Source organism: Colossoma macropomum, unplaced genomic scaffold, assembly GCF_904425465.1.
Source record: "Colossoma macropomum unplaced genomic scaffold, Colossoma_macropomum, whole genome shotgun sequence".
Lineage (NCBI taxonomy): Eukaryota > Metazoa > Chordata > Actinopteri > Characiformes > Serrasalmidae > Colossoma > Colossoma macropomum.
Genome location: NW_023495280.1, coordinates 1184385 through 1197772, shown reverse-complemented (window position 1 = coordinate 1197772; position 13388 = coordinate 1184385). Strand labels below are relative to the sequence as shown.

At 38.8% G+C, this 13388-nt stretch overlaps 1 protein-coding gene across 1 annotated transcript in view; it reads right to left on the bottom strand.

The window, feature by feature from the left end:
- Positions 1-1418: 1418 nt before the first annotated feature.
- dnah7 (dynein, axonemal, heavy chain 7) overlaps positions 1419-13388 on the bottom strand; it is a 171193-nt gene continuing 159223 nt past the window's right edge. The window contains exons 63-65 of the mRNA XM_036561847.1: positions 9665-9842; positions 6982-7085; positions 1419-1781 (exon numbers count right to left, since the gene is read on the bottom strand). Coding sequence (XP_036417740.1) covers positions 1575-1781; positions 6982-7085; positions 9665-9842 — 489 coding nt within the window. The 3' untranslated portion in view covers positions 1419-1574. The remainder of the gene's footprint in view (positions 1782-6981; positions 7086-9664; positions 9843-13388) is intronic.

Here is a 13388-nt window from a genome sequence, read left to right as displayed (position 1 = left end):
GGGACACACAAAAATATTGATTTTAAAGATTCATCTCCTTGTTGGGTCCAAAGCACAATCCAAAATCTTCATGCAGTTACACATTTCCACCAGAGAGGTCTCCAAATTCCTAAATCTTACATTGTACAGCTTTAAAAATCAAGTTTGCATTCGGCTTCTTTGAGATTCCAGAGATTCGGTTGTTCGGTTGCATCGTTCGAAATTTTCTTTGACAATCTGAGGCGATCGCAAGGCCAAGCTCTAATTTTTCTTCAACGTTTTTGAAATCCTTCGCCCAATTTTGCACTTGGACGTTTGACGTAACCTAAATAACAGAATGTCCTGTTAATTAAGTTCTGACATTCGCCTTTCCCCTATTAAGTCGGCTGTACGCTGACTGAGGGTTCACCTCCAGACATTCCATTGTCTCCGCTGCTCGTGCGCGACGGGGTTTTAACAGGCAGAGGCATGTAAACGTGTGCGATCTGCACTTATCCTGTCACTGTGTGACGTCTGTTTGTTCTGTCGGGTGCATCGTTATGTTCAGTCGCGTTCATCAAATGTGCTTCGTTCGATCAAACACATGCATGAGGCATGAAGTAAATGTATTCGAGTTGATTTGTCCGTGTTTTGATTTCTACTATTAAATAGCAGAAGATGGGAACACTGAGTGTTAAACTTTCTTTCGTTTCAGTTATACTCTTCGTTCATTTGTGTAACAGAAATTCAGTGAGGAATGCTTACGTTGGGGCATGATTTCAGTCTTTGCTCTGAGGTAGGCAAAGTGTAGCTCAGATCCCAGAATCAGGTTACAGATGCTGAAGTGATTCAAAAAAAATGTGACTGTTGGACTAAATTCTGTGAATCTAGACTCTCCCCTGAGCATGTGGTAAATCTCAGCCTGTGCAGCACATCTTTACATTAAAAATTTCGGTTAACATTTGGCAGCTTTGATTAGTGTTTGACCAAAAATATCTGTTTACCCCGAAGGATACTTCATGGCATTGACGGTTAAAGAGCAAAAAATATGAAAGTATGAAGGTCCTGGTCTTGCTTTGGTCTTTTTTCTTTTCTTTTTTTTTAATTCTTCTGTTGAGAAAAGCTGGGTGTATAAATGTTGTCATCGCATTTGCCATCCTTGCTGATTGTCTGTGTGCATTTCCTTGCCGAGAGGAAAATAAAGTTTGCGAAGTGTTTTCTGTGTTTGAGTGATTGTTAATACAAGCCATAAGTCATTAGAGGGTCAAACCCAATATGGAGTTTGTCACGTCTCAGCCTGACAGGCCCTGGATCAATTTTCATTATGTATTATACAAAATAAATGGTTGTTAGAGGCCAGTAATGGGCACTGTGCACCACTTCCTCACTCTCTTAGTGACCCAAAAAATGAAAAACATGAATATAGGCTATATGCTGCAGAATGTTTATTCTATATTTCTGAAATTTTGCGATAAATTGTAAAGAATCAATAAAACCTGCCGCAGATGCGGAATCATCACAATCAGAGCCTCAGTAAGTGATATTTGTGAATAGAATGTAATTGAATAATACAGTGCAGTAAATTGCTCGTCTTTAATCCGTTTGCTGTTGGTTCTTCACGAGTTCAGCTGGCACAGCAGGGCGACGCCGCGGCGGATCCAATGATCGGGGGTAACGTCCGAGTTCAGTGTCATGGCGATGACGTAGTTGGTGGAGTGACCAGTGGTGGACAGCGTCCCGCGCCTCTCGCTGGTCTTGTAGACGGGAGCAACGTAGCACAGTCGCTGGGGGATGTCCTGCTTCTTGATGGGCTTCAGCCAAATCTACAGATGTGAACATATACTGGATATTAAACAGGTGACCCTCTCCTGCTCTACAATGAGTGAATGAAGGGAATCTTTGATCAAACTGATTTTTATGGTCCACTGTAGATGCTCACCTCGTCTGACTTTGACTTAATATATGTTAAATTCAAAATACACTTTTTGTCTTGTGGACTGAGGACCAAAAAGACAAAAAGATACACAAATAAAGAAGGTAGGTTTCAAATAGTTTTTAAAACTGTACTTTTAACATTTCACTATATTTTCGTACTAAAATTCATACTTCAGAAATGCAATTTGCAAATGTAAAAGGAAAATAAGAATTAAAGTTCTTTATGGTATAAAAATATAACTTTCTGGCTGAACTAAACGTTCTGATGGCCCACACTTGGACAGACCTGAACCCAACACTCACTCTAACCCTAGCCTTAACCTCAACCAAAACCTAAAGTTCTATCTTAAACCTAACCCTAACCCTAACAATCACCAGATAGTTTAAAGACAAACTGATTCAGTTGTTGAAATGTAAACAGTCATTCAGGGTGGTATGATGCGAAATCATTTCAGTGCCTTTCTGCAGATACAGTGTCCATCTCAGTGTCCTGTCATATTTTTCAAGTTTTTTTTTTGAAAGTTTTTCCATATACATTTTACGTAACTTTATAAGATAAAATGTTAGGTATAAGTTTATTATTATTATTAGTAGTAGTAGTAGTAGTAGTAGTAGTAATAGCAGTAGTAGTAGTACACAAACAAAGTGTTGAAGTACTTTATTGTTCAGTTACATCAAGTATACTTACATTCAACAGTAGAATTATAAGGGACTTTTATTGTGATAGCAGTGGCATTCCTGCTGATTAATTTTGCATTTTCAGTGGATTCATTAGAGATTTCCTTTTGTTTTAGTTTTAAGCTATGACTACCACTATGTCAATTAATCCACGAAGGCAGATTTAACTATTATTTTAAATTCAAATAATAGCTTAGTTATAGCTAAATTATATTGTGTAGCGTTCATGCTGCATCAAGTTCTCTGCATGCAGCGCTCTTATTTGCTTTTAATTGTAAACATTAGTCCAAACTGATTTTATAGAACTTATGTTGGGTAACTAGTCTGAGTGATGGGAATATTTATGTATGCTTAAGTATGATTTGTGGGCTGGATGTAAGAGTATATTGTACATTGTGAATGGCTATATGGGACCAGTAGTTTAATGCATCTCAGAGCTACAAAACAGAAAGCTATTACATATTAAATGCTTATGATTATGTTGCCAGATGCCTGAGACATTGTACAGGTACATGCAGAGCACTGTATATTACAACAGTGCTCAAAAAAGCTTAGATCAGTGTGTAGGTTCACTGGTGTTTTGGATAGTAAATACAATGGATATATTTGTGTTGTAGACATGGTGACTCCTGGTTCCTATCACCACCACTGTAAAGAAATCTGAGTCTCTACGATGGACCATTTCACACCAAATCACTCTAATCGACTTTGTTTACTTTGATTTATGTAGAGATTTTTGAAAATCGATGGAATTCTCTCAACAGTTTGAGCATGTGTAGATAACCTATAGAAGACCATCAAAATAGTGTTTTAATGTTGTCAAGTAAAGTTGTTCAACTCGTAGAAGGTTTTAAAAACATGAATACATATAAGGTAAAGTTCAAAATGACACCCCAATTTTCCCAGGAGGATGTAAGTTCCTTCGAGACAGGCCACTGCTTTCTTTTTCTTTGAACACTGGAAAAAATTCTTGGGAAGATTTCTTACAATGACAGAAAGGTCTGATTGATGAATTGAGTACATGAACCCAATCCCTCACTGTAATTACGACAATCAAGCAAAGTAAGTCACTGTGCTTCAGAAAGGCTGATGAATATTTAAAGGGCAGCGCAGCTTGAGGAAACATTACACCTGCGTTTTTAAACTGTCTCATGATGTTAAATTGTCTAACCAATGTCAATTTAGGTGAACAAGTGTGATACACTAAACACAGCAGAATTTCTATGATTCATTATCTAGAATATTGAACAAACGCATTAGAATGTGATGAGTTTCAGGCAGCAGCAGTGTTTCCTTTGGCTTCTCATTCAAGGTTTCCTCATGCCCTTGTCTTTTTCAGGTAAGTGTAATATACCTGTGACATTTTTCTCCAAAACAATGTCAACTCATCTGAGAAAAATTGCCTACGCGTAACTGGGCCTTTCGGGTTACAAAACAGCAAGCGTGTTGGGACTGTTATCTATATTAGCACAGCGGAAGGATATTCTAGGCTTGTGTGGTTTTAACAGATGTGCAGGCGTGTGAGTTTATGCACAATTCAGCCTGAAAGCCAATCAGCCGAATTGAATAATGAGGGAAGAGTGTAGAAATTTGCATTTCAAGTTTTATGTTTCCACACATAATAATAAAAGTTCTGATCTTGTCAAAAAAATTGATTTCAGTATTAAGTTGCCCTGGAATGTCTGAATATTAAATGCTCATGCATAATTCATAGTGCGTGTGCATGCACTGTGCGCAATGGGGAAAAAGGAAAAAAAAAAAACAACTATAAAACTTGTCCAGTGTTTTGTCTCCCAGCACCTCAGAAATGTGCCAGAAGAGATTTGGCCAAAAATCTTGCTTAATACTGTATGAATACAGTATTCACTTAATGCACTATTCATACAGTAGCTTGTATGAAGATGTAATTAGAAAGTGCTCCAGTCAAGTGATGAACTAAGAAAAGAGGAAACAAACTGCACTGTGAGATTTTTGTGCAGAAACATTTTTTTTTTCTCGGAAGCCCCCAGATAAAACTGGGAAACACAAAAGCTCAACATGAGAGAGCTCTCTCCTGGGTCACGCCAGCCATAATTAATCATTCGGCTGCTTGTTTTTGCCGCGGCTTTCTTCAGGGTTTTTTCGGCATTGTGCGTAGATGAAAAGCCCCTGCCTCCCAGGAGCCGAGCGGCGAAATGTGGAGTCAGCTCAGACCCTCCGCCGAGAAACTGAGACCGCCTCCCTCATGAGCCGCGCTTGTGCGTTTGCCTTACATCAGCCATTCAGTCGACAATGAACGCTGCTCTCTGAAGGCATGAAATGGAAAAATTAAAGCAGGCTTAGAAAGAAAGACGCACCTAGTGCTGGACGCAAACGAAGTGAGTGATAAAATAGAAGGCTCTAAAAGGTGGTCGAGGAGGACCCTTTCTGAAGAACAAAGACCAGAAAAAACCTTAAAAATCCACAGAGGCTCTTTAGATTTTAAAATGTTACTGGCATGTTAAGTCTCTTTGGTACTCAGAAGCCTGTTGATCACAATGATGTAGCATTTATAATGACAGTCAGATGGAATAAACGTTCTGCTTCACACTATACTGAGTTCTTCACACATTCATACTAACGTGTCGTCATGACAGGCTTCTAACAGCAGTCACTGATGATCATGGATTAAACTCTCTTTCACTGTGATATGCTTCTAACAGTTGTGACTGGTTTTCATAGATCTGTTTTGTATCTGGTTACTCTGGTAGGCCTCTAACAGCAGCATGTTGTGTTTCTGAAGATCATTCAGTGCACATCTGCAGCACAAAAAGTGTATTTAACTAGCATTGTTGGTGATAATGAGGTTACCTGTGTGCAGCTGCGGTTAGCCAAGGAGCTAACATCGCAGTTAACAAGCTGGCTGCAGGCAGGCCAGTTTAGCACCTAGACTCTTTTACTGCAAAGCCATGCTGTGGTAATACATGCAGAATGTGGTTTGGCATTGTCTTACCAAAATAAGCAAGGCCTTCCCTGAAAAAGACGTCATCTGGATGGCAGCATATGTTGCTCCAAAACGTGTATATATCATTCAGCATTAATGATGCCTTCACAGATGCAAGTCACCCATGCCATGTGCAGTAATGCACACCCATACCATCACGAATGCTGGCTTTTGAACTGTGCACTGATAACAAGCTGGATGATCCCTCTCCTCTTTAGCCCAGAGGACATGGCGTTTATGATTTTTAAAAAAGAGTTCTGAATTTGATTCGTCTGACCACATGACAGTTTTCCACTTTGCCTCAGTCCATTCTAAATGAGCAGCATTTCTGGATCCTGTTTATATATGGTTTCTTCTTTGTGTGGTAGAGTTTTAACTTGCATTTGTGGATGCAGTGATGAATTGTTTTCAGAGACAGAGTTTTTCAGAAGTGTTTTTGAGCCCATGGAGTGATTTCCACTACAGAATCATGTCTGTTTTTAATGCAGTGCCGCCTGAGGGCCTGAAGATCCTAGCCATCCAGTATTGGTTTTTGGCCCTGTCCTTTGCATACAGAAATTTCTCTAGGTTCTCTGAATATTTTAATGATGTATTGCAGATGATGAAATCCTCTTTGCTATTTTACATTGAAAAAGGTTGTTCTTGAATTGTTGCATTATTTGCCTTCACAGTTTTTCACATAGTGGTGAACCCCTCCCCACCTTTACTTCTGAAAGACTCTCTGTGATGCTCTTTTTATACCCAGTCATGTTACTGACCTGTTGCCCATTAACCTAATTAGTTGTTAGATGTTCAACCATGTGGTTTTTATCATTACACAACTTTACCGGTCTTTTGCTGCCCCATCCCAACTTTTTTAAAAAAATGTGTTGCTGGTATCAAATTGAAAATGGGCATATATTTTTCAAAAACAATAAAATTTCTCAGTTTCAGCATTTGATATGTTGTATTTGTACTATTTTCAATTAAATATAGGATTTAAACAATTTGCACATTATTGTGTTTCATTTTTATTTACATTTTGCACAGCGTCTCAACTTTTTGGAAACAAGGTTGTATAATAATAATCTTATCAGAAGTCCTTTTTCAATGTTTTATGAACTGCGCTGCACCACATCCAATTAAGCAGGCCTAATTATGCTCACTTGTAATGAAATAGTGTGTCAGTGTTCTTTAGGTACTGACGATATCCACAACATGCTTAGAAGACATAATTTATCATGATATCGTATCATCACCCACCCCTAATACTTATGACAGTGTGTTCAGGGCACTTTTTAGTTTTTTTTTAGTTCTTTCACAGTTTTTTTTAAAAAAAGCCAGCTTTACTGTTGTGCTTTTGCCCAGTGGATCCAGGTTTATATACTATAGCTAATGTTTTTTATGCAATACTGTGGACTGTGCAGTATATATATCCGTTTCTGAAGGAACACAAATAAGTGAATTACCACAGGCATGGTGTCATGAAGAATCTTCGGATAAGACTCAGCGAGGAGCTTCGTCTTCCGGTCCCATCGAGCACCATCCAGGAACAAACCGCGAATGTAGACACCTGAGAAAGACGAGCAAAGACAGACAGTGGGTCAAACACACTCACAACCTCTAATCACAAGCTTTTAATGCCTTTACCAGCCCTTCAGTTTAGCCTGAACAGGAAGTCCTCGAGTAGACCACCCAAACAGCATCAAAATCTCTGTAAACACTCATTTCGAGGCCTTTCGCTGGCACACAGACGCACACACACCAGTGTGTCTGCGTAGAGCCGGGTGTGTCTGACTGGGACCCCCTCCAGAGAGAGGTTCATCATGCGCTGATGAAAGAGCAGTGGGGGTCTGATGTAAAAGAGCGGCAGAATGTTGACTGTGATTGATCGCCCGTGGGCACAGCAAGGGGTTAATGGATCCTCTCTCCTTCTCTGTCCCTTGCTCCGTTCTGTTATTTTTCATTTGTGCTTTATCCTCCCTTCATTCCTTTTTTATTCATTTCTTCTTTCTCCTTGTTTTCTCCCTCTTTCTCCTTCCTGTTTCCAAATCCTTGCACCCCTTCAGCCCTTTCACCCACCTCTCTCTCTCTCTCTCTCTCTCAACTCCACTCAAAGACGTTTTATTGACTGTAATCTTTCGAATCTGCGCTGTTGTAACATAATGTGTTTTCCCTTTCATAACTCAGTTTTAGGTCAAGCGGGTAACTTCTGTAAGTTAAACGGTTGCATGATTTTTACAGTGTAGCGAAGAATAAACGCTAATAAGGTTAGCATTAGCTACAGAGCTAGCTAACGTTATCTTGATAAACTGTTTACCAAGTCATCATTCTAAAAACAGCAATTAGCACACCTGTCCTCTGTCTGTCGATCACCATGTCATCCACATGAAACATTTTCTAACAATGTGGCGGTGCCGATGTGGACACCTAGCAGGAACTTGGAGACTTGGAGAGGCTGGTAGCAGAAATTAGGAAATACAGACACCTTTATGACTCCGTGAGCAGGTAGGCAGGCATCTAGAACCCCTTGATAAATATAAATTAGATATATTGTATATCTTAATGGTAAATAACCTATTCCTCTACATATATATATATATATATATATATATATATATTTTGTTCAGTAACTTCCTTTTCTTCAGTACAGCCTCACCCCGCGGTCATGGTTTTAATGGACTATTCTATGTTGTTACTTGATGTGATTGTGTAAAGACAGACTGGTATGAACAAGACAATAATCTACATGTAATCTACATTATGTAGAAAATCAATTTTTTTAGTGAGAACAGGCTCAGCAGTACATTATGTTAGTTTAGATAGCTTCACTCTCAATTATTAAAAAAGTAACCTATTACAAGTTACTAATTATGTTCTTAAACTATAATGAGATTACTGATTACTTTCTGGAAAAAAGTAATCTCATTACTCATTAATTACCTTCTGAGTTAATCTGCACCACAATATCTTGCTATATTCTCAGATAATTTTACTTATTTAAAGTATTATTTCTTAATAAGCAGAGGTTTCTGCCAATATAATGAGATAATTTCACATAAAACTATTTAATTAAAAAGTGTCCAGCATTCTTACAACAATCGCAAATTGAGAAATATTAGATATATCGAAAAAATTCAAGATGATTTCACGTGCAGTGTAGACGGTTACGCTACTCAGAAGGCCAGAGGCTAACAAATTTAAACAGGGGGTGCCATTCCTGTCTTTTGCACAAGACCCCTGAGTCACTAAATCCACCCCTGGCCATGAGGGACCACAGAGACAACCAAATGGTTGTTAATTCTTGGAAACAGCAGTAAACACAAGGAAGGAAGAGTCAGTATGTGTTTGCATAAAAGATTTGTAAAAGTAAAAAAACAAAACAAAACCAAAAAAAAAAGAAAAATAAAGGGTTGACAAATTTTTCCACCAATTCCACCAAGTAGTCACTGGTGTTCACTGGTAACAGTGACTGATTTTCATAGATCTGTTTCTCATTATTATGCTGATAGGCCTTTAATGGTAGTCATTAGTTATCACTGGTTACTGTAAATACTTCTATCCAATAATAGGCTGCTTTCTTGTTTCCATTTCTCTATATTCAATATTTTACATTAATTGTTCTCTATTCGTATTGTGTTATTGTGTTATCTGGTATCGATCGCTAGAGCTAGTATTCAATTAGGTAGTGCTAGTATTCAACTAATATTCAAAAGTATGCACAAGAGTATGTAAAACACATCTTCGTCACAAGGTCTGTGTGGCCCTTATGTCATCGTTCGTGTGACATTCGACTTTGCCTCAAGAAAATGTGGAAAAGGAAGTTCTTTAGAAATTCTAAAGGTAAGATTTTTTCAGCAATAACTTATTCAAGTAAGTAGATATAATGGAAGAACTACTGTTAACCTGCCATTATTTTAATATAGTATACATAAAATCTTCATCTAAGAGGGTCCTCAAATATTTCATAGCCTATGGCCACAAAATGGCTTAAAGCCCAGCATTCTGCCCTTCTCCTGACAATATTTAGTTTCTCAGTGTCAGGGAGTTCACCAAATGCAGGGATTCTCTTTTGTAATTAACAAAGTATTTGTCTCAGATATTCAGATATACCTGTGTTTAACAATAAAGGAGAAACTCTCTCTTCCTCACCGTCCTCAGGAGGCTGCTTGTACTCCTTGTCGTCCATGACCTCAAAGTCGAAGCCCAGCAGGTCGATGGGAATGGTGTGCTTGCGAGCGTAGTTTTGCTGGCTTCCTGTCAAGAAGGCCTGCGTGAAGAAGAAGCCTGACATCCAGAAGACCGCAGGCGTGCCATTATCGTACCACCCCTAGAGATGGCCAGGAACAGCACCAAGTGAATGCCGAACGCTCCACTGATCAAACACCACCAGAACAACAGTGAGAGCTGAGTAGTTTCATTACCCCAGTATAGCCAGAGCTGTAGTCTACAGAGACAGCCTCCTACCTAATCTATACAACTTCACATGCTCTTTAACATTTTAGATTTAGGTAAGCATGGCAGATGTTTAACCCTTACATCCCTTAGAACAGGCATGTCCAATCTTACTCTGCAGGTTTTTATCCCAACAAGCAGGAGCTCACATAAGTGATTGAAGACTGAGACAGACTGATTAAACAGGCAGAAATGCTAAACAGTGAGCTGCAGCTTCTGTGCCCTTTGCACATGAGACTGGACACCAGTGCCTTAGAAGAAAGCTGCTGTCATTTTAATTTACATTTAATCAAAATGGCATGGCAGGGGCATTTTACTGTGCGTTGCGCTGGCACGAGTGGATCAGACACAGCAGTGCTGCTGAAGTTTTTAAACACTTTGTCCAATCATAAACAACAGCTTGTTGGTCCACCTTGTAGATGTGAAGTCAGAGACGATAGCTCATCTGTTGCTGCACAGTTTGTGTTGGTCATCCTGTAGTCCTTGGTCACAGAAATTTTTGGTTGGTGGACTATTCTCAGTCCAGCAGTGACACTGAGGTATTTAAAAACTCTAGCAGTACTGCTGTGTCTGATCCACTCATACCAGCACAACACACACTAACACACCACCACCACATCAGTGTTACTGCAGTGGAGAGAATGATCCACCACCCAAATAATACCTGCTCTGTGGTGGTCCTGTGTAGTTCCTGACCACTGAAGAACAGGGGGCTAACAGAGTATGCAGAGAAACAGATGGACTACATTCTGTAGTTGTAGAACTACAAAGTGCTCCTATGTGGTAAGTGGAGCTGATAAAATGGACAAGGAGTGTAGAAATAAGGAGGTGTACTTTTAGAGCATACTGGTTTGCAATAAAAATACTGGCTGGAACAATCTGCGCAAATGTCATTTGTAATCCAGATGAATCTGATGACTTCTTAATGAGGCTGAATACTTTTCTAAGGTCCTCTAGTGGAAATTAGAACACTCCAGTGCGTCAGTATGGAAAAATCTCGGATCTGTATCAGTATATTTCCTTGGCTTACTCTCAGCCTGTCTTACTGGCTTACATAATCAAAATCCAGCGTCTGTTCTTATTCACACTTACATACAATAAGTACATTTTGTACTCCACCTCAGCACTTAAATGTGGCCGTGACATACAGTGATTCTGCCAACAGATCTGCCCGTGAATGCGTGTAAGCCATTCGCAGTAATGCGCTAAGCCTCATGCTAAAATAAACATCAAGAGGCTTACCTACAGGACTTACTACACACGCTCGTGTTCGAGTGCACGGCACATATTGCAGAGCATTGAGTCAGATGGTGCGCATGTGATTTTCTTGCGCTTCTTACTGTAAAGTGGAATACTTTGGACCAGCTGGCTGTTTTGTGTTGTGTTAATGCACTGTTGAACCCATTGCGGGAACTCTGCTGCACTAATTTACACACCAGCGATTAAGCAATTTCCTTTCAGCCTATTAAGAGACCAAATCATATGGAAAACAAGCTGGCCACATGCCGATTTTCTAAAGCTATTATTACATTATATAAAGCTATTATTTCTGAGTGATTAACAAATGGTTCGTATAAGTAATAAGGACCGCTAATTGATCCTTCAGAAAGGTGATTATTAAAACGACAGCTATAATGTTCCTGAAAGCCCTTCTCCTCTACTGGGAATGCTGCTAGAGCTGCCTTTGAAGCATTCTGGGTACAGATACCTGTCTATCTACATCAGTGGTTCAGAATGTGGTTATGCCAGTATGACCTCCACAGTCGTGTGTGAAAGTTTCAACACCCCTGGATAGAAATTGGGCACTGAAAGTTTTAGAAAAATCCCATATACAAGTGTGTTCCCAGTAGAGGAGGTGTTAACTTATTTTCACTACATTTTTAAAACGTGGACCTTGACTGAATATTTTAAAAGGTTTGCATAGAACTACATTGTAAAGAAGCTTAGCTAACCATCTTATACAGTTTAGGCCAAAGCTCTTCCAATCCTGATCTGGAATCCAGTTTTTCGTAATCACTGGTAAGTAATGACACTAAAGTGGCCAATCAGTTACAGTTAACTACAAGTGATTACAAAATCCAGGACCGGAAACTGGATTATATGTGTGGATCTAAAGACCTCTGCTTTAGGCTATTGAGTCATCCTATATGTCCATTAGAGAATTTACACTTAAATAGTATTTTAACCTCTAAATAATATTTTAAAACATACTGATCTATGCAGATATTCCATGGTACACATGAAAAGGAACTATACAATGTTTTAAAACCAGCTAGCAATGAATGCCAAGGTATCATTTGGTAACTACAGCAGTTCAGAGAAGCTCTGCTCAAATGTAACCCCTATCAGAACCACCTAATTAATCTGTCTTTAATTTTGACACTTTTGTATACTTCAATAAATAAAATGTTCTCCAAAACTGTGTAAAATGACATTATTAAAATTTGTTTAGATGTAACTATATAGGGTTACTTGATGTTCAAATGTTTTCGCTTTTGTATAAGGATTAATGATAAATAATTTCCTGACATGACCTTGAATATCTGATGCTATTTTAGAAATTTTTCACAAAATATCATTCTGTGTTAATCACACTGTGTTAATACAAAAGAACTGCATCGTTCATGTCATGTAGGATGACAAGTCTGGTGAGTGTGAGATCTGAAATGAAGATACCTACACTGATGAAATAAATAGGTGTAATTGCTTGGAATGGAACAAGGTATGTTCAAATATGCCACACAAATATGCCCAGCTAATATTTTCTTATGGATGATTTCTACTTTTCATTATTGACGTCCAACAAAAACAGGAGTGGTTGCATCATATACAGTACTGTGCATAAGCTACAGACCACCTTTCATTTATTTACTATGCCTTTATTACAGCTTCCATCCTTTTCAGGAGTCTCACTTTCGGATATTTTTCCCACACCTCCAAAGTTCAGTCTTAGAAGTTGGCTGTATTTTCAGCTTCTCATGAGTAATGCCATCTAGAAATTCAACTCATCAGTCCATAAAACCTCACTTCACATCTCAGATGTCCTGTATCTGTGTTCTAGTGCAAATTTTCTTCTTTTTTGTCTCCTTTTCTCAGTAACAGCTTCTTGAGTTGTCTTCTCACAGTGGAAGGATGGACAGAAACACCTGGATTTTTTCAGATATGAAGCAAGAGTGGAGCCTGATTCTCCTCTCTTTCAAAGATGAAAGCTTTAAGTGCTGTTTATCTGATGGGGACGGTTTTGGTGGTCTACCAGGTTTTACCAGGTTGTTGTTCGGAGTCCTGTTTTTTCACTTTGACTTTCTTCTTCCTTACGTAAGTGGATTATCTTATATCTAATCTCCTCAGAAATATCTGCTGAAAACTAATGCTTAATGACTGTTTTGCATGAATGCTACTTTCCCTTTGAAGGGGAACATGT